A 20,981-nucleotide genomic window follows, 5' to 3' on the forward strand; every position below is an offset into this window, starting at 1 on the left:
AATCTTTGTCAGATAATACACTTTATACTACTGTGTTTCTCTAAAAACATTCAAATATAGACTAATTTTTAATTAGGATTCTGTCTTTCCAGTGGAGAGCTGAATTTGAAACCAATAGGCATAAGTTCAAATCCCAGTTCTGCTGCTGTGACCACAGTGGTAATTTCCACATCTGTAAAATGAGGAGGGGGTGTGTCTAGATCAGTAGTCCTTAACCTAGGGTTCAAATATTTCACAAGTAGGATAGATTTCAGGAAATTTTGTCAACTTAGATGGGGAAAAACTTTTTACATTTTTATTTTCACTGATGTTGAACTGGAATTTAGCATTTTCCCCTCTTATGAACTTAAGGCAATAAACCATTTTTCAATGATTACCATAACGATGCATGACAAAAAAGCTGCTTTAAGAACCCTTCCTTTAGATAGCTAATTCAAGGTGACTTTCAATTTTAAATCTATAGTCTTAAATTTGAAAACATCAGGAGGTTAGGTCAAATCTTACCTTTGCTACAAGTAAATCTAGTCATACTTTGTTTTTATCATTATTTGTGTTAATGCATAAGTTAGTATATTTTTAAATTTTAAATCTAAACTGTTTCAAATTCCTTTTCACAGAACCCACAAATGAATACAGATACTAAATAAAAATACTAAATATTTGTGTACTATTCATGCCTATATACAAATAACTAACTAAACCCAATAAGTTATTAATCTTTTTAGCAGTAAAAAATATTTTAGGTCAAGCATTATTAGCAAATAAAGGCTGGTTTAGATATTTTATTTGTGCATTCTTACATTATTTATAGGTGTCTGTTGCCAAATCAACAAGAATTAGTGTAAAAAAAACCAAGAATTTTATCATTTGAAGGGCATATTTTAATCCATGTGGGGAAATGTCATTAAGGTCATTAAATATCTTTTTTCTACATTTTGTTTATTTTTACAGATTTGAAAGTGTAGCTCTACTAATAAATCCAACAAATATACTGAAAATTGAATAACTTAAATTTATTAGTTAATAAGAAACCAGCATTCATTAAGCTTAATCCATCATAAATATTTTATAGTTTTATAGAACACTGGTTAGATTTCCTAAATTGAAATTTTTAAAGAATACATGATAATTTTAGAACCAAGGTACAAAAGAATGTAAAAAATTCCTTTAATTTAGGCTTGAGTCAATTATGAATTTCTGATAATTTAAGTAAAAGTTGAACTGAGATTTATACAAGCATATTCACTGAGGAGGAAAAAAATCACTTAACGCTTTATAAGATATCTTAAAAATACTAATTTCATCTAAACATTGACATCTATAAAAGTATCTTAGTAATTCATTTGATGTAACATTAAAGTACTACAGATGCTTTTGTTAGACTCATTTTGAGTATATTTTTTGAAAGAATTAGATTTCTAGATTGTTTAAAATCTTTTTTAATAGCTGACCATCTTGGGAAAAAATTGTATTTTTCATGCCATTTGCATTTTATCTGTTTTTTTATTTTCTCCCAAGTATTATATTAATTTAGATTTTCTTAGTCATACATATGTAAAACACTTAGAATATCATGTATAACAAAATTCAATCTTTTGTATTTAATGTTATAGAATATAATGTCTTTTTAATCTTTTAAAATAGCAAGCAACATATTTAAACCAGCAGTGCATTTTAAAGATTCTTTCTCGTATATACATATCTAATGGCTACCTTTCTTTTCTTTTTCTAGAGTAAATGTGTTTAATGGGCTTGCCAACAACAATATGGAGGATGTGAAGATAAATACTGAGATTACTGGTGCTAAAGAAGAACTTCTAAATGACACCAATTTCATCTCTGAGAAAGAGTGTGGTGTTCTTAAACCACAAGAGTGTCAAATGTCATTTCAGAAAAACAATACGTTGATTCTGCCTGAAGAGCTATCTAGGGACAGATCTGAAAAAGCCTTAAGCGGAGGCCAGGCTACCCTATTTATCCGTGCTGGTGCTCCTACTGTTTCTAGTGAAAAGTTTATCTTGCCTAAAGGAACTGCTGTTAATGGACCAGTTTCACACTCCTTAACTAAAACTTCCATTATGAGTAAAGGCAGCATTTCTTTAGCCACTGGACAACCTATGAGTCAGCAAGCAACGGATTCCTGTTCAACTTTGAAAGGGGCCCAGGATCCTCAGCCATCCACAAAAATGACACCCCAAAATGCAAGTCAACACCAAGTTTTATTTTTGTTACCTGATGTAGCACAGACTAAAAATCCCATCCATTCCATTAAGAAACCTACCTCTGCTTCAGTTGGTTGTGATCCACAAAAATCAGTAGGGAGTAGTGTGAAGTCAGATAGCACTTTAATAAATCCAGTAGAAGGGTGTGAGGAGAGTGAAAGTTTATTAGCAAAAGATGATTGTGTTAAAACATTAACAGGTATTTCCTCAGGTACAGATGATTTCAGATCAGGAAATGATTCAAACTGGGATCCACAAAAAGAGTTTATCCAGTTTCTTATGACAAATGAAGAAACAGTAGAAAAGTCTCCAGTTCACTGTAAAGTAGGGTTAGCGAAAAAGAGAAAAAGAAAAATGGATGTAAGCAAGATAACTCGCTATACTGAGGATTGTTTTAGTGAATCAAATTATATGACCACTAAATCAAAACTACTAAATGTAGAATTTCTAGAGCAAAGTGAAGAACTACAAATAACAGAACCCCAGAAATACCCACTGTCACAAGTGAAACCTGAAGCCGCAGATGAAGATTTAGATGATGTCGACACTATTCAACGACTGATATATAACCCAGATAAATGTGGAGAAGAAAGTTCACCTGTTCATACAAGCACTTTTCTTTCAAACACTTTAAAAAAGAAATGTGAAGAGAGTGATTCTGAGTCACCTGCTACTTTCAGTGCTGAAGAGCCATCCTTCTACCCCTGTACAAAGTGCAATGTGAATTTTAGGGAGAAAAAGCACCTCCATCGGCATATGATGTATCATTTAGATGGGAACAGTCACTTCCGCCACCTCAATGTGCCCCGGCCCTATGCTTGTAGAGAATGTGGGCGCACATTCCGCGATCGAAATTCCCTTCTGAAGCACATGATCATTCACCAGGAAAGGAGGCAGAAGTTGATGGAGGAGATCCGCGAGTTAAAAGAGCTTCAGGATGAAGGCCGGAGTGCCCGGCTGCAGTGCCCCCAGTGTGTGTTTGGCACCAACTGCCCCAAAACTTTTGTGCAACATGCTAAAACCCATGAAAAAGATAAAAGGTACTACTGCTGTGAGGAGTGTAACTTTATGGCAGTTACTGAAAATGAATTGGAATGCCACCGAGGAATTGCTCATGGAGCGGTTGTGAAATGTTCAATTATTAATTCTGATCTAACTCAGAGAAAAACGCAAAAAAAGACTTCCCTGAAAGACACTTTGACAGAATCATCCAAAAAACCAGCCACGTACATGTGCAAGTTGTGTGCTTTTACTACATCTGCTAGAAATATTTTAAAAAAACACATGGAATATTTGCATCCATCATCATGCATTGATCCATTTGGGAGGCCACTGCAGTTGGAAAAAAAAGGGGACGTTCTTGAGGAACCTTTAGATTTTGGTAGAGCTAAGTCGTTAGTTAAGGAACAAACGTCCACATTTCCAAAGAACTCTGTTTTAAAACAAGATGTAAAACGAACATTTGCCTCAGCTTCTCAATCGAGCAGTTTTTCAAAGCTCCACAAAAGGACACACAGAATACAAAAAGCTCGTAAGAGTGTCTCCCAGGCAGGTGTAAATGTGTGCAATCAAAATAATTCTCCTCTCAAGACTGTTATGATTAAAAACAGCATTGACCAAAAACCTAAATATTTTCATCAGACAGGGAAACAAAAATCTAGTATCAAAACAAGTAGTAACTATTTATATAGACACAAGTATGAAAATTATCGAATGATTAAAAAGGCAAGTGATCCATATCCTTTACACTTAAAAAAGGAAGAGGCCAGTTCTTTACACGTGTTTTCATCATCAGGTAGTTCCCCCAACAATTGTTTTGTGATGGATGCTCATAATCTTGATCCAAAAAGACCAGAAGATTTCAAAGACTATAGGCATGTAGCTGTCAAAAGAGTAGTGAATGAATCTAAGATGGAAAGTTCTGTTGCAGGAGAGGATTTAGACTGCTATCCAGATTTTTTGCATAAAATGACTGTTGTTGTATTGCAAAAATTAAATTCTGCAGAAAAAAAAGATAGCTATGAAACAGAGGATGACAGTTCATGGGATAATGTTGAATTGTGTGACTATAATGCACAGTCTATGGAAGATGAATCTTACAGTGATGTTAATCCAGAAAATGTAAACTTATTCCCCCTCTTTAAAAATAAAGTAGAAGGTCAAGAAGCTGGAGAAAACCTTAGTTTTGAGCAAAACGATGGCTTTTATTTTGAATATTATGAAGATGCTGAAACTAGCAACTACTTACATGAGATCCATGATCCACAACATTTAGAAAATGCAGAAACGTCATTGCCAAAGCATAACTCCGTTTTCCATTGGGCTGATTTGTCTCTAGAGAAAAAATCTTGTCCATACTGTCCAGCAACATTTGAAACTGGTGTTGGGTTGTCCAATCATGTTCGTGGGCACCTCCATAGAGCAGGTTTAAGCTATGAAGCCAGGCATGTTGTCTCTCCAGAGCAAATAGCCACGAGCGATAAGATGCAGCACTTCAAAAGGACGGGCACAGGAACACCTGTGAAACGAGTTAGAAAAGGTGAGCTTTGGGATGGGTGGGCAAGAATCGCTGGCGTGTCTAGTCCATGGTCACATTTAGTGTCTGTGAGAAGGTTTTGCTTTGCTTTTGTTTCTGTTTATGAGAGCATGCGTGTTCTGTTTCCAGAGTAATTGATTTTAGGGTAAATAGACTAGCAATCTAAAGTCTTTGACTCGTCACATTTTTTTCCCCTCTAGCTGTAGAGAAGTCTGAATCTGCTTCTGAGCACACTTGTCAGCTCTGTGGTGGTTGGTTTGATACTAAAATTGGGTTATCAAATCATGTGAGAGGACACCTGAAAAGACTTGGAAAAACTAAATGGGATGCTCATAAATCTCCAATTTGTGTTCTAAATGAGATGATGCAAAATGAAGAAAAATATGCAAAAATTTTAAAGGCATTGAACAGTCGCCGTATTATTCCCAGACCATTTGTAGCTCAGAAACTTGCATCAAGTGATGACTTTTTATCTGAAAATGTTATACCTCTTGAAGCATACCATAATGGCCTAAAGACTGAAGCTGTATCAGTGTCTGCATCAGGGGAAGAAGGGCTGAGTTTCCTAAGTGAATCTGATGAAACTAAACCTGAACTGTCCAGTGGGAAAAAAAACCAGTCTCTTACATTGATAGAACTTCTGAAAAATAAAAGGTTGGGAGAAGAAAGGAATACTGATATTTCTCCTCAAAAGATTCATAATCAAACTGCAAGAAAAAGATTTGTTCAGAAATGTGTTCTTCCATTAGACGAAGATGGTCCATTGATGTATCAGCCACAAAAAATGGATTTGACTGTGCCGTCAGGTAAGAGGAAGCTTATAATTAAATGTATGTTTTTTAAAAGAATTTTATAAATACTTGATAGAACATACAGAATAAAAACAGTATTTCGCTTGGAATCACCTGTTCCATCTAAACTGGTCTTCTTTTAAAAGCACTACTGAATGGATGATTATAAAGCATAGTTCTTTGCATATTAGAACAAATTAGTGCTCATCATCATTGAATTCTTTTTGTACAACAAATCTTTCTGAGAAGAAAAACTTTTGTCTAAATTAAAATACTTTGAAAACTTTGAAGGCTGGTATTAGAGAGAAAAAGTCAGTGGAACAGCAGTTTTTGGAAGATCTTATTGGTGTAGAACCAAATATTTTACCCAAAAGACATAATCAGTGGGGAAAGTATTAGTCTGTTATCAAGATTAAGTTTTTCAGGTCACCACTGATCCCCTTTTTCTATCATGCAAAGGGAAAAAAAAATACATCTTATAAAAATTGAATCAATTAATGTCTTTGTAGTATCTTGTACTATTTCACAGAATCAGAATCTCAATTTCATTAATTTTTGGTTCTAGATCTTTCATTAGTGTTGTAATGAAATAAAAGAGATGACATTGCTTAGTTGTGCACCAATTATTTCTTCCTTATAACAGAACCTTTTGTGTATTTTGGCTAATGACGACTGAAGATAAGTCAGCCTTACTTTGGGGGAGAATTTGTTCCAGGTTATAGTTTGAATACATTAGATTTTATATGGAAGTTACATAATATGGAAAGCGATTTTATTAAGTGTTGTAATAAATGAAACCCTAAAATGAATGTCACTAATAGTAGAAATTTGTCCTCAGATTGCTAAAAAACATGATGTTGAATTGTTTGTCTGGAGCAGAAATTGAGTTATTTCAAAAAAATGCAGACCTTGTGTTTGAATAGTTGACTGCTGTCTAATAGGCTTTGAATCTCATTAGTTTTGATGTTCTCTTAACACCGTTTATTGGGTGTCTGCTTTATTAGTTGTCTATTGACAAAGATAATTTGCTTTTTGATAAGAGAGTGGGTTGGGTTTTTTGTCATTATTATAATCAAGTTTCTGAAACCATTTAAAATATTTTGGTAGATAAAGGATTGTCTGATAACTTAGGAGTTTTCCATTGTTTCAGCATCTTTTTGCTTGTAATGACTAAGATGTTAGCTTGTTGTTCATTTATTTAGCACAAAGATTTTAGCAAAAAAACTTTAAATCATTAACTTTCATTATTGATTGCGCATCCAAAGTAATGAACATAAAATACCCTGAATCAAATGTTGTGTCTAACAGCTGTTCAGTGGTGTGTTTTACCACCTTTTCTTCCAGCCTTCATCAGAAGCCTAATTTAGTATTGAGCCTTTTACAGTTTTGTGGGTAAAACACTTTAATTACCACTTTGTCAACTAGACTTTTAAATTCTCTTTATTGGTAATGTTGTAAGCTTTGAAACTTCTCAACAGAATTGTGCTATTCAAATCACAAGATTGTATTTTAGGTTTAGGGAATGATCTGTGTAACGTAGAAATCTGAAGGAAAGTGATAATAGGTGTTAAATTCAGAGGAGCTGAGAGGTTCAAGCCTCTTGCCTTTTCAAAAGAAGAGGGCCTGGCTCTAAATACTCTCTCCAGACTCATTATGGCTAACTTAACACCCCACCCCCTTCCCAGTTAAATTAAGCTAATGCAGTGAACATTTTTCATAGGACCAAGGATTTAGAGACATCTGGAATCTCAGAAGCTATCTGATTCAGTCTAGCCCTTTTACTGAGGAAAAGAAAGGTCCTTGAGTTTAGGTGACTCTCCAAACTCATACCAGAAAGTAAGGTTGTAGAGCAGGAATGTCAGGTCTAGAGATCACACTTCACCCAGCTCACACAAGTCATCTTTATGGAATACCTACTTTTCCCCATTTTGTTTCTAAAAAGAACCTATTTTATTTTTTTAAATAAATATTCTTGTGAAGCTTAGGCCATTTGCAGTATATTTATAAGAACTCTTGCCCTTTCTAGTCACTTAGGTAATTTTGCGTAGAAGACAGTACTTTTGATCGTGCATGGTGCAGGTATGTTTATTATAGATCCCAGCAAGCTAGTCTGTTTGGTAAATCTTCTTTCTCTTACTATATGTCCAAATTCAAAAGCATATACAGATATGTAGACAGTTTTCTTTGATAAGCAGTGATCCTTAAATTGACATATATATATCTTCTCTATCCTTTCCCAAATTGATTACAGTTTACTTGTTTTGAATGTCAGTCTAATTATGGGTTATGTAACTGTCAAAGCCATGTGCAATGAACTTATAATGAGAATAATTTTATTTACATATTTCAGAGACAGGAATCTCTTTGTTAAAATATAATGTAGCACTTGTTTTTGAGAAATTAGGGAAATTATTTTGAAATGATAAAATGGAAACAAATTGGTTCAATGTTTGGATATATATATATATATATATATATATATATATATATATATATACACACACACACATACATACATGTCCATATATGTGAAATGCTTTGTAAACCTTAAAATTGGCTTTTAATCCAGCCTTGCCAGATAAAGTTTTAAACTAAGTCTGTCAACAATATTGGCTTTTGTAATATATTGAAATATTTTAACTCTCTACTTTTATTTTTTAATGTAGCTCTTTATTACCTTAATGATCCTGATATAAATTATTCTTTAGTCTAAAGGTGTTCTCTAATTTTAAGTTTATTGCTTGAACTGAATTGGTATGATAAACTACTTCCCAGAGTGAGAATTTGGACTGGATCATGCCTTCCCCTTGATCATAGAGCTGGTATTCAGCACAAGCACACCTACTCTTTCTTATTTTCCTACTTTCTGTCACTTGACCCTTTCTTGTACTATCCAAGCTCTCCACCTTCCACACCCAGACGTGTGGAAAAATATCTTCTACCCCAGAAACCTATTCCCTCTTCCCCACCATCATTTTTGGTTGCAGGAGGGTCCCCCTCAAGGGGTAGTGACAATTGAGTATTAGCTGTCATCACCTTTCCTTTTCAGTTCGGGTTGGACTATGCGAGTCTTTCAGTATGAATAGGCCTAGATGGGTTACAACCCATATTGCAGATATCAGTTTATACCTTTTTCTCCCAAACCATTCGTTTTCAGTCTTTTCTGTTTCAGATGTACCGCCATACTTCTAAGAACCCAGGTTTAACATTGACCTGTAAAATCTACTTTCTTTCCAACCTAAAGTTATTTTCCTTGCACACTTATAGTTCAACCAAACTCATCTTTTTTACTATTTCTCAAACTCATTTAAAAATACAACTGAAATAATTCAAGTAAAATAATCCTATAAAGAAAGCAATGAATTTAAGTAAACTTTCTTTACTTACTTATGTACATTTTTACTTAATTTTTATACATGTATACATGGAAATGTGACTCCTATGGAAACGTTATTTTGTTAACTGGCTTTTTATATTGAGTATTCTTCAATTAAAAAAAAGTATTGTATAAAAAAATTTACCTGCTTGGCCAATCACATTGAATATGTTAACTGAATAATTACTGATAAGCTATTTATTCCTGTCCCTATTCCTTAGGATACATACAAAGGTTTTTCAAAAATAACAAAGTATATTCAAATTGTTCTTACTAAAACATTATGTGAAATTAAAAAGGTTTTTTTATGCCATTAATGCATTTTAAATTGTTCATTTTACCTTTACCTTATCCTTTAAAATTTATGTATGTCTTATAATGTACATAATATGTTATAAGTACAGGGTACATATACATATATTTTATTAAGTATGCATTCATATATATGTCTAACCATGTAATCAAAGAATTTTGGAGGGTCACTGACTGATATAAAAGTCTTGTCCTTTTTTCTCTTCCCTTTTAGATCATTTCCTTTTTCTTTCCTCTTCCTATTTTGCTCACTTCTCCTAATCCTAAGACTTAGACTTAGTCTGTTTTTGAATTAAATTTATATTTCATTTCCTTCTTTGGTTGTTAGGTGAACTAGTGTATATTTTACTAATATTTTGAGGAGGAAGTTGCTGCCTTTTGTAATATGAAAAAAGGTATTGAAGCAATAGGAAGCAGAAATTGGAAACTCCACTCTGGGAATGGTATATACACATGAGTTCTTTTTATTGTAGTTTAAAAGTAGTAGTGAACTCCAAAGGAATATTGGGATTTAGTTGAGAGATGTGGTGAAGCTGAGCAGAGTAATAGACTAAGAAGGGACTAAAGAAACTTAAGAATCTATTGGTACAAGTGAGATCAACCTAAAATGTATTAGTGCATTACCCATTAGAATTTACTAAATATGGGACTCCTCCCTGGGGCTAGTTTTGCAGGATGGTTTACTGTGATTTTAAGGCAATGGACTTAGTCAGTTAATTTAGTAGACCTAAGCCTACTACTAATTATATTCCTCTAGGTAAGGCAGTTAACTTTCCTGGATTTGGCTTCTTTTGTTAAAAAATGAATAGGTGAGACTAAATCATCTCTAAGGTCCTTTTTAGCTCCAAATCTTGATTTAGCACCTTTCATTCTACTGCAATCATGAAAATACTGCTAGATGGGAGTCTTTCAGACAATTCCAATTATACTCTGCCAGTTAGGGAATAGTTGTTTGACCATGGGCAACAAATAGGTCACTTGGTTAATCCATTTTTCCATCTTCAAAAGGAGAAGATTGGACTGGATTATTTCTATGTACTTTTCAACTATTTTTGTGACCCATTTAAGAAATAAGAGGCTTATAATAAAAATGTTGGTAGAGTTAGACATTTAGAAATTATTGCATTGAAGTATATTTAATCTAATACAAATGATACCTACTTAATCGTTTGCATATTGTAAGAGGGAGGAGATGGAGCAAAGCCAGAGAAGATCAAACCACTCAACCTTGCTATGGGAAGGAAAAGGGGGCAGGAAAAGACTTAGGAGGTTATGAATCTTTGTAGACTTCTAGTTTTGCTTAGGTCTTAACCAGTTTACCTGCAGCTGAAATCTATTTTCAGCGCATGAATATCTATTTAGACATTTAGACACTGGTAAATGAAATTTTCTTTTAAATTGTGGGGTTTGTTATAAAGAACTGTTTTTTCTCCAGAAGATTCTTTAATCAAGATTTAATTGTGAATTAAAGCAAGGTAAGAGAATATCAAATGAGTTTAAATTACTCTTGCTATAGACTTTTTTTCTAATATAGTAAATACAATGGTAATAATAAAATACTTTGACTCAATTGCAAAATAGGGCCTCTGCCCTCTAGCTTTTTTTTCAAGTTAGTCCAATCAGTCTTTTTTTTTTTTTTAAACATCTAGGCTGACTGAGGATTCAAAGGAAAGTAAAAAACATGGCCCTTTAAGGGCTTATGGAGGAGACTACATACAAATAACAATGTACAGCCAAGTTTTTTCCATATGTGTATGTGTGTGCTTCTGTGCATTTATATGTGCGCACACACACGTCTTTGTTAGTCTTGTTCAACTCTGTGTTGGCAATGATGCCGGAGTGATTTGCCATTTCTTTCTCCAACTCATTTTACAGATGAGGAAACTGAGGCAAACAGATTTAAATTGAAAAAGTCACATATATCTAGTAAGTGGACTGAAACCAGATGTGAACTTGGAAAGATGAGTCTTCCTGACTTCAAGGCCAGCAGCTCTGTTGTGCCACCTATCTGCCTCAGAGATAATCTTAGAGGGAAGGCAGATGAAAAAATAACATTATCAATAGGTTCATATGATCCACAAATTTATAATAAAATTTTAAATATTTTATTTGAATTTTTGTCCTTTTTGAGCATTGGAGATTTCTTGACTAATGTTCTGTTTATATGATACCAGTAATACCAGAGTTCTGTTTGATGAAACAGTCATATAATTTACATAACATTTAAAAATCATATGAGGCAGCTTTGTAAGCAGATTTCAGTTCTGGGTCCTAGAAAATTCTTCCTGCCCCTATTACTGTTTCATTTAGGAAAAAAAGTTTGTACTATTAGAGATAGGCATTTTTTTGAAGCTCACTTTACACTTAAAATATATCTTTTAAGCTTTGGGCCTAATAATTAGCAGTTATGTGCTTATTTTATTATTTAAGGCAGTGGGGTTAAGAGTGACTTGCCCAAATTCACACAGACAGGCAATTAAGTGTCTGAGGCTGGATTTGAACTCAGATCCTCCTGTGCCACGTAGCTGCCCCCCCACAAGCCATTTTAAAACCTTCCTTTCCTGTAGGCATTATCTTCATTAGTTCTATGATATTTTAGTTTTTAATACTATCTAATAAGTAAAAGTGTTTTATGATTCATGATAGCATTTTTAAAAATAGCATTTGTTTGAATCAATATTGAAAACCTCAGTCTTTTCTAACCTAAAATAAAGGAAATTTTATGTGTAGGTTCCCACTTTCATAGCAGGAACATATTACCTTCCCTTATTATTTTTAAGTGACTGAAATATATGGTTTCCTTTAATCTTTCTAGTAGCAATCTTATTGGTTCATTAATTTTGGTTCTTGATCATTGTGGAATTAATGTGTTACTTAAATAAAAATGAATAAATAGCTCCATGCCCTTGATCAAGATACATCTATCTACACAAATCAAAATTGATATTTCAGTCAACCAGGAACAGCACATGATGTTAGAAAACAGGGTTTGGTAGCCCCATCAGTCAGCACTGACTCTGTTACTGAGCTGCTAATAGACATGGTTAAGTGTCAGGCTCTATCTTAGTGTAACAGGACTCTGAAGTGTCTTAAAAAAATAAAACGCATCTTTTTTAAAAATGTTTATTTTTATTTTTATTTTATTTTTGCAAGGCAGTGGGGGTTAAGTGGTTTGCCCAAGGCCACACAGCTAGGTAATTATTTAGTGTCTGAGGTTGAATTTGAACTCAGATCCTCCTGATTCCAGGGCCCGTGCTTTATCCACTGCACCGCCTAGCTGCCCCCTAAAATACAATATCTTTAAAAAATATTTGACTTTTACTTATTGCACTTTGTTTCATTACTTCAAATCATATTATAGTTTTGATTTAGATTCAGATTATCTGGGGCTTAAAATAATTATTTCTTACTTCCCAGTGTAAGAAATGGGGAAGAAGAATGAATACTTTAAAAATTTTTTTTGAAAGGAAAGAAGACAGACAAAATATTGTCACCTTATTAATGCCATCTCTTACATATTGGTGCGCATAATCACAGTGTGGCCTGGTGGAAAGAGGCAGGACTCTGGGATGGATAGAGTACTTCCTGTCAAATGAAGTGTTTCAAAGAAAGGATTTCTGATGTTTCTTCTGACTCTAAGTCTATAACCCACTGTTTGGGGTCTTAAAATATTTTTTGGTTGTTTGTCCTGTTTTCTTGAAGAAGACCATGAGGAGTGAATTGAATGGGGGAAGGGCTGTACTAAATCACCCCACTTTTCTGCTCTGGAGATGGCCCTGGAACCAGAGACCCCTTGGCCTTTTAAAGCTAGGTCTTCCTCAAGTCATGCTTTTTTTGGGTCTCAATGTTTTCTCCTTTTTACAACAGTAATAAGATTCTGCTAGTAGTTTTCAGGGAAGGAGAAGCACAATTGTTCCCACTTTAATGCCTCAATTCAAGAAATTTTACCATTGAAGAAAGCAATAGAGAGAAGTCCTATCTTTTATTTTGCCAAGTCACCACTACCAGGTTGGTATGCAGAACCACAGTCTCATCTTTCAGCCCACTATGTGCTGGGGAAATTGGAAAATAGTAGGACACCAACTAGGCCTAGACCAAGATCTCCCCTCCTGTCTAAATAGTACCCACTTAAAGGACAGGGCTGTCCAACCTTACTTTAAAAAGTTTTAAATTAAATTGAAACAGTAGACAGTACATTTTGATTTGCCTTTTTAGTGAGAACTCTGTGGTAGCTAGTCTTGGTTTAGTAAAGCTTTTGATAAAGCCACAGGCAGCTACATTTTGGATAGCCCTGATTTAGGGTATCATGGTAGGGGTGATAGAATAATCCATTTGGAAGAGCAAGGAATTAGTTACCTTGTCAGATCTAGGGAGAGAAGAATTTATGACCAAAGAAGAGACAGAGAACATTGTTATGAAACGTAAAAGGAATAATTTTTATTATATTAAATTAAATATTTTTTACAGAAACAAAATAATACAACCAAGATTAGAAGGAAAACAGAAAGCTGGAAAATAATTTTTATTGCCAGTGTTTCTAATAAAAGCCTCTTTTTTCTTAAATATATAGAGAACTGACTCAAATTTATAAGAATACAAGACATTTCCCATTAATGAAGGTCAAATTATACAAACAGGCAGTTTTCAGGTGAAGAAATTAAAGCTATGTATAGCTATATGAAAAAAAATGCTCTGTCAGTACTAATTAGAAAAATGCAAATTAAAACATTGAGGTACCATCTCACACCTCTCAGATTGACTAATATGACAGAAAAGGGAAATGATAAAAATGTTTGAGGAAATGTGAGAAAACTGGGACACTAATGCACTGTTGGTGGAGTTGTGAACTGATCACTCTTTCTGGAGAGCAGTTTGAAGTGATATTCCAACTGCTGTGAAACTGCGGACACCCCAGTGAGATCCCAAAAAGGGGGGGGGGGAGATGCACATATACAAGAATATTATTGATAGCAGCCCTTTTTTGTGGTAGCCAAGAACTGGAAATTGAGGAATGGTTGAACATGCTGTGGGCGTATGAATAGAGTATGGAATAGTATTGCTTTATAAGAAACCATGAGCCGGCAAATTTCTGAAAAACCTTGAAAGAGTTACTTGAACTGATGCTGAGGGAAATGAGTAGAACCAAGAGAGCTTCGTGCATCCTAACAGCAACATAGTGGCATTGATCTGCTCAACTCCTCTATAGTACAGCAGCCAGAGAGAAATAACAATGGAATCGGAACACAGATCAAAGCACATGATTTTCACTTTTTTAAATTTGTTTGCTTCTTCCTTCTTGTGTTTTTCCTCTATTATATATTGATTCTTCTTTCACAGCATGACTTATGGAAATATATGTAACACAATTGTAGATGTATATCAGATTATTTACCATTTTAGGGTGGGGGGGGGCCGGGAAGGATTAAAGAAAACTACAGAAATGAATGTTTAAAACTATCTTTTATTGTAATTGAAAATAAAAATCATTTTTGCCATTCTTCTTTTGCTCAGATTTTGAGTTTCAAATTCTCTCCCTACTTTGTACCCACTGAGATTGGGAAGTAATATGATATCAATCATATAAAATATTTCCATATTAGTCATTTCAGAAACTGAGAAAATAAAGTGAAAAAATTATGTGTCAGTTTATACCCAGAAGTTCATCAGTTGTCTCTCTAGAGCTGCTTAGCAGTTTTTCATCACGAAGCATTTGGAATTGTCTTGGATCATCGATTAATCATAGTGGCCAGGTCTTTCACAGTTGATCATTGTTACAACTTTGTTTTTAATGTGTACCATGATCTCCCCATTCTTCTCACTTTACTTTGCATCATCAGTTCATATAGGTCTATGCCATATTTTTCTGAAACCACTAATTTTGTCATTTCCTACAGCACAATAGTATTCCATCACAATCAGTTCTTTGCCAATGCAAAAAGAGCTACTATAAATATTTTTGTATGTATAGATTTTTTTTCTTTGATCTCTTTGGGATATTAGATTTATTACTGGTCAAAGGGTATGTACAGTTTTCTAGCTATTTAGTCATAATTGCAAATTGTTTTTTAGAATATTGGATCAGTTCACTACTCCAACAGCATTTTTATTAGTGGACCCATTTTCGCTTATCCCCTCCAGCATTTGTTGTTTCTGACAGGAGTGAGGTGGTGGTACCTCAGTTGTTTTAATTTGTATTTCAATAAATAGTGATTTAGAGCATTTTTTCCCGTGTGTTTCTGTGTGTGTGTGTGTGTGTGTGTGTGTGTGTGTGTGTGTGTGTGTGTGTGTATAAAACTTTCATTTCTTCTGAAATGTTCATATCTTTTGACCATTTTTCAATTGAGAAATGATTTTTATTTTTATAAATTTGACTCAGTTCTTCATTCAGTATATATTTGAAAAATGCAGTATATTCTTGAGGAACTTGCCATAAAAATTTTTGTTAATTGCTGACCAGTATCTTTTCACAATATATAGTTTCCCTTATTGTCACTTCTAAGTAGCTCTCTTTTTGCTTTTGCTTTCTCTGAGTCATGATGGCTGCCCCTTTGTTTCTTGTATTTGATTTTGTTTTTAAAACTTAAGTTAAAGAATATAGTAAATTCTGCTCTACCCTTTAACTCTGTGTATATCTTTCTGTTTCAAGCGTGTCTCTTCTAAACAACATATTGTTGGATTCTGGGTTCCTAATCATTTGGCTGTCTGGTTCTGTTTTTTATGAGTGAGGTTATTCCATTCAGTTATGTTTACTCTCCACCCCCCCAGCCTCTCTTAATCCACCCTCCCTTTAATATCCTCCCCCCCCCCTCCCCCAATATTTCTTATCCCCTTCACCTCTTGCTTTTTGGTTAAGGCAGTTTGATGTTGGAACCTGAAGTCAGGAATTCAAATCTGGTGTCAGACACTTAATATCTCTATGTGACATTGTACAAGGCACTTCGCCCTGACAGCCTTGCATCCAAGGCCACCTCCAACATCATTCATCATCATCAAGGTGGATTTCTATACAGCAGTGAGAGGAAGAGGGGCAGGGGAGAGAGAGAATGAATGTGTATGAGTAAGATATTGAGGCAATTATTTTTGAGGCTATATTTTTTGAAATGGTGTTCTTACTTTGATCTTGACTTTCTTTTATAGCCCATTTCTTCCAATTTTCCTGTCTACTACTTTTAATTCTTTCAGGACATCTTGTAGGACTTGAGTCCAGTTCACTGTGTTTATGAGACTTTTTTTCACTAGCCATTTTCACCTTCTTATTTTATGACTTGCCTCTTCCCTGCTCCTGTAATAACATTTTATGTTCAAGGTATTTTTTGTTGGCTCATTTTTTGATCTGTTTCTTGTCTTTGAACTTTCCATTTATATTGGGTGCTCTTCTCAACTAAGATTGGGAAGACTATTCTAATCTTGAACTTGTTTTGTGTTGAGACCTTCAGGGTGGTGTGATCCAGGGAGAGGTATGGTCACTGCAGGTCTGCTCTTTACCATGGAAGGACACTTGCTTCCCTGCAGCAGCATGTGCTTGTGCTCCTCTTTCTTGCCTTGGCCTTGGAACTGGGTTCAGGGACCAGCCTAGCTCCTGGTTGCCCTGTAACCGTGTGGGCAGCACAATTACCCGTCGGCTTCTGCCATACCTAGGGCCCTGTTTTGACCAGTAGTTTTCCCTTTACTGTCTTTGGGCTGGGAACTACAGAAGCTGTTCTAGAGATGCTGTGGCCACCTGGGGGGACTGGGGGGAGAAGGGTCAGGGCTCTAGCCACGCTTCTGCCCCTTCTCCACCAGCTTGGTCTCTGCTATATGGTAATGTTCTATTAGATTCATTTACTGTCATTTAGTTAACCATTCCTTGATTGATTAGCATCTTTGTTCTTTCCAGAGCTTCGCTACTCTCAGTATATTGCTATAAATATTTGGGTGTAGTGTATGGAGCCTTTTCTTTTGGTTCCTGACTAAACAAGCAGTGTCTGATGTTCCAGAACCCAGGCTGAATATGGAGGCCAGAGACGCTGACCCACTGAATCCTCCAGGAGAGCTTTCCTGGATGAGACGATGTCTTAAACCAAATCTTAAAGAAAGAAAAGAGATGGGGAAGGAATCTAGTTGAAATATGGGGGTGGCTTGCGCGACAAAGCAAAACAGGCGGAAGGCCTGCTGCGTCTGGGCTGTGAAGGGCCTCTTCTGCCAGCCCACTGGGATAAGGAACTTGAAGAAGGGATCACCTCCCAGGGCACTTGGGAAGCTCAAATGGCAAACACGCCAGGTCACCAGTTCTGAGATTAAGTATTATGAATGGTTAATTATTATAAAAGATCTTCCTCTTCAGATGGATGGAACACCAAAATTGGATGGCTCTGGAGAGCAGCCTGTACGCAAGGCAGTCCCTTCTACAGTTTCATATAGTAAAGGTCATCTGACTTCGACTTGAAGATCTCCACTGAAGGGATCCTGCCACCTCCTACCTGCTTTTGAATATTGATATTTTCCAGAAGTTTCCCCAACCATCAAGCCCTGAGAGGTAGTGTGGTGGAGGGCAGAGGGGCCAGCACTCCACAAATAGAATTAGGGAATGTTTAACAAATAAAAGAGAATTTGTAGTTTTCTAAGTCATTATGCAGCCTGGGAGACTTAATGATGGTTGATAACACTGGTGTGGGGACGAGAACACTGGATCTAAAATCAGAAAAACTTGGAATTGAATTCAGCCTCAATCATTCCACCTATCTGGGCCTCAGTTTATCATCTTACAATGATGTGATTAGTTCTATCATCCTCTGAACCTTTACTTCTTTTATTCCTAGTTCTGCTCAATAGGGCCAAACAGGATGAATCTAATATTTATTCCATGTGACAACCCTTCGCCTTGTAGCACTTCCAGCTATACCCTCCAGGCTTTTCTTCTTGGTTAAACATTACCCAGTTCCTTGAATTTTTCATGGCCCTTCACCCTACTATATTGATTGATTTTCGGTGTTCTTCCCCTTGCCCAGAACAACTATCAAATTGCCAATGTGATCTGACCCTGTTCACTTTTTATTCCTAGAAGGCAGGACTTCTTAATGCAGTATTGCAGTCTGGACTTATTGAATTTAAAACCCATTAAAACCCCCTTTTCAGACATCTGGTTTCTTGTGGAAACTACATAAAAATTTTTTATTTCTCCCTATCGTTTCATCTGTTTTGTGGCATTTGTAAATTTGATAAGCATACCATCTATGCTAAGAATATAGAGTACTTGGGAAGAAGGATCTCCACCCTCCTCAACACCACCCCACCCAATTGCCCAGTTTTACAGCACCGCATGCACAGTGCTCATCCACTAATATTTATCAATTTGCTTATCAAAAATACTATCAAGCTAAGTAGCACAGTGAATAGAGCACCAGCCCTGTAGTCAGGAGGACCTGAGTTCAAATCCAGCCTCAGACACTTAATAATTACCTAGCTGTATGACCTTGGGCAAGTCACTCAACCATATTCCTTGCAAAAACTAAAAAGAAAAAAAGAAAATGCATGGGGGAAAAAATCACTGTTTTTGTGATTACTTATTTCATAAGTATTTTTTTGTCTTGAGTTTCTATATCTGGGTTTTAGTTGTTTAGTTTTGATTTAAGTCTCTTATATGCTATTAAATTCTTATATTTAATAATGGAGATTATCCTTCAGAGAAGAAACAAGATTGAATAGATGATAGGATGAAGCCGATGACTGACAGTGGTGGTTTTTAATTTCACTATAAACATATTTTGTTAGTATGGTAGCTATCAGTTGTTGATTTTATCTTTGGTGACTTTATGAAGTCTAGATTAATTCCCTGTGATTGATCCACCGGACCCCCCTGTGTGTATCTCTCTCTCTCTCTCTCTCTCTCTCTGTCTCTCTCTCTCTCACACACACACACACACACACACACACACACACACACAAACAACCTTTTCCCCCCTCCCCGCACTATGGTGGTTTTTAATTTCACTGTAAATATATTTTGTTAGTATGGTAGTTATCAGTTGTTAATTTTATCTTTGGTGACTTTATGAAATCTAGATTAATTCCCTGTGATTGATCCCCCCTCCCCCCACTATATATATATATATATATATATATATATATATATATATATATAGAGAGAGAGAGAGAGAGAGAGAGAGAGAGAGAGAGAGAGAGAGACTTTCTTGGTTTCTCTTAGCTATAGAACCTCTTGTAAGATAATTGAAGAAAAGCTGTGAGGGGAGTGAGAGTGAGGGACTTCTCCCCAATTATTTACTTTGTATTATGGATTTTGCCCAAAAGGAATGGAATTGGAATTGCCAGTCTAATTATATTAAAAGACCATTAATATTTTTTCTATTATTTCTTAATTAGCCTTTTGGATGTTGTTAGGGAAAATTTTCAGGTTGGGAACTGACTTCTTTTTTTTCCTTCCTTCTTCATGTTAAATCTTGATTCCTTAAAATTATGTTGTGTTTTGTAACTTTTCATATTTGTCTTAAAAACTACAAGGTATTGGTTTAAAATATGAAGTAAATGTTACCTCAATTCCCTTCCTCCTGCCCCCTTCCAGACTAAAGTATCATGTTTAAACTACTAAATTATAATTTATGGGATGGAATTCAAATTAATTAGTCTTTTTTCTTTATATTTTGAAAATTTCTTTAATTTTACAGAGAATTGTGGAATAAAGTGAATGTATTTATCCAGTTCAGACTTAATGGTATTGTCCAGTGATTTTAACTTTTCTAGGAGCTGAAAAAAACAGTCATAAGAGAATCAATTTTACTAAGATAACACACTAAAAAATGACTCACTGATAATAGTTATTCAATTTTTTTTAATTGTATGACTTTTGCAGTACATTGCTGCCATGGAAAATAATCATGTGGAAATGTCTAGAAATGCATTGAGCTTTCTTTGAGTAATTTGTCATACTAATGTGTACAATCAATAATGTAATTTGAATTTTCTAGGAGGAGAAAGTAAATGCAGACTTTTTATTACATATATAATGAACTTTAAAAATATTTACTTTTTAAATATATGGAGAATTGAGTTTTTTTTTTTCCTCTCCCTTTTTAGCTGTAGATAGTAAGCAAAAGAAGTCAAGATCAAGATCTGGAAGTAAGAAAAAAGTACTATCGTTAACTCATGGTGCTGATGATATTTACATTCTGCGATGCAGGTATGCCTTTCTTTGGGTTCATCAGTGTAAACAATTTTTTAGTGTTAAATAATTTTAAAGGAAAAAAGAATCCCTTTGAAATAAAGCAGTTAAAGTTAATAAGGACAGTATTCAAAGTTTCTGACTTTAAAAGAAAAAGAAAGCAAGAAAGAAAAGTATCTTGTTTTTAAAAGTTTGTCAGTAACTTGGGTGATATAATAATCTCAGAACATACTTGCCCACAATGTAATATTATTAAGATGGGTACCTTTAAACCCTCACTTAACCCATAGTATTTCTTAAATATAGTGCATGGAAAATGTAAATTGTACTCTTATTTCGTTTACATTTTGTGTTATGGTCTAGCCCTGGGAAACTGTCATTTAGAATATCACTTAGAGCTATTTTTACATTTTTTTGAAATGTACTCCGTAATCTAGTAGAACATAATGGAAACACATTTTTATCCCCCAGATTTTCTTGTTTCCTATGTCCTGCCTCCTGATAATGATGGAAGGCAAGAACTCTTGAGAATGGGATATTGGAATCCTATTTCGTTGAGCATGTAATCAGGTTGTGCCCCTCACATCCC

At 34.9% G+C, this 20,981-nt stretch overlaps 1 protein-coding gene across 4 annotated transcripts in view; it reads left to right on the top strand.

The window, feature by feature from the left end:
- ZNF644 (zinc finger protein 644) overlaps positions 1 to 20,981 on the top strand; it is a 105,406-nt gene that overhangs the window by 70,252 nt on the left and 14,173 nt on the right. For 3 of the 4 annotated variants that reach the window (XM_074221697.1, XM_074221698.1, XM_074221696.1), the window contains 3 exons: positions 1,733 to 4,761; positions 4,959 to 5,564; positions 20,308 to 20,410. In XM_074221697.1, coding sequence (XP_074077798.1) covers positions 1,767 to 4,761; positions 4,959 to 5,564; positions 20,308 to 20,410 — 3,704 coding nt within the window. In that variant the 5' untranslated portion in view covers positions 1,733 to 1,766. The remainder of the gene's footprint in view (positions 1 to 1,732; positions 4,762 to 4,958; positions 5,565 to 20,307; positions 20,411 to 20,981) is intronic. The other variant, XM_074221699.1, reaches the window with a different exon arrangement.

Source organism: Macrotis lagotis, chromosome 2 (assembly GCF_037893015.1).
Source record: "Macrotis lagotis isolate mMagLag1 chromosome 2, bilby.v1.9.chrom.fasta, whole genome shotgun sequence".
NCBI lineage: Eukaryota > Metazoa > Chordata > Mammalia > Peramelemorphia > Peramelidae > Macrotis > Macrotis lagotis.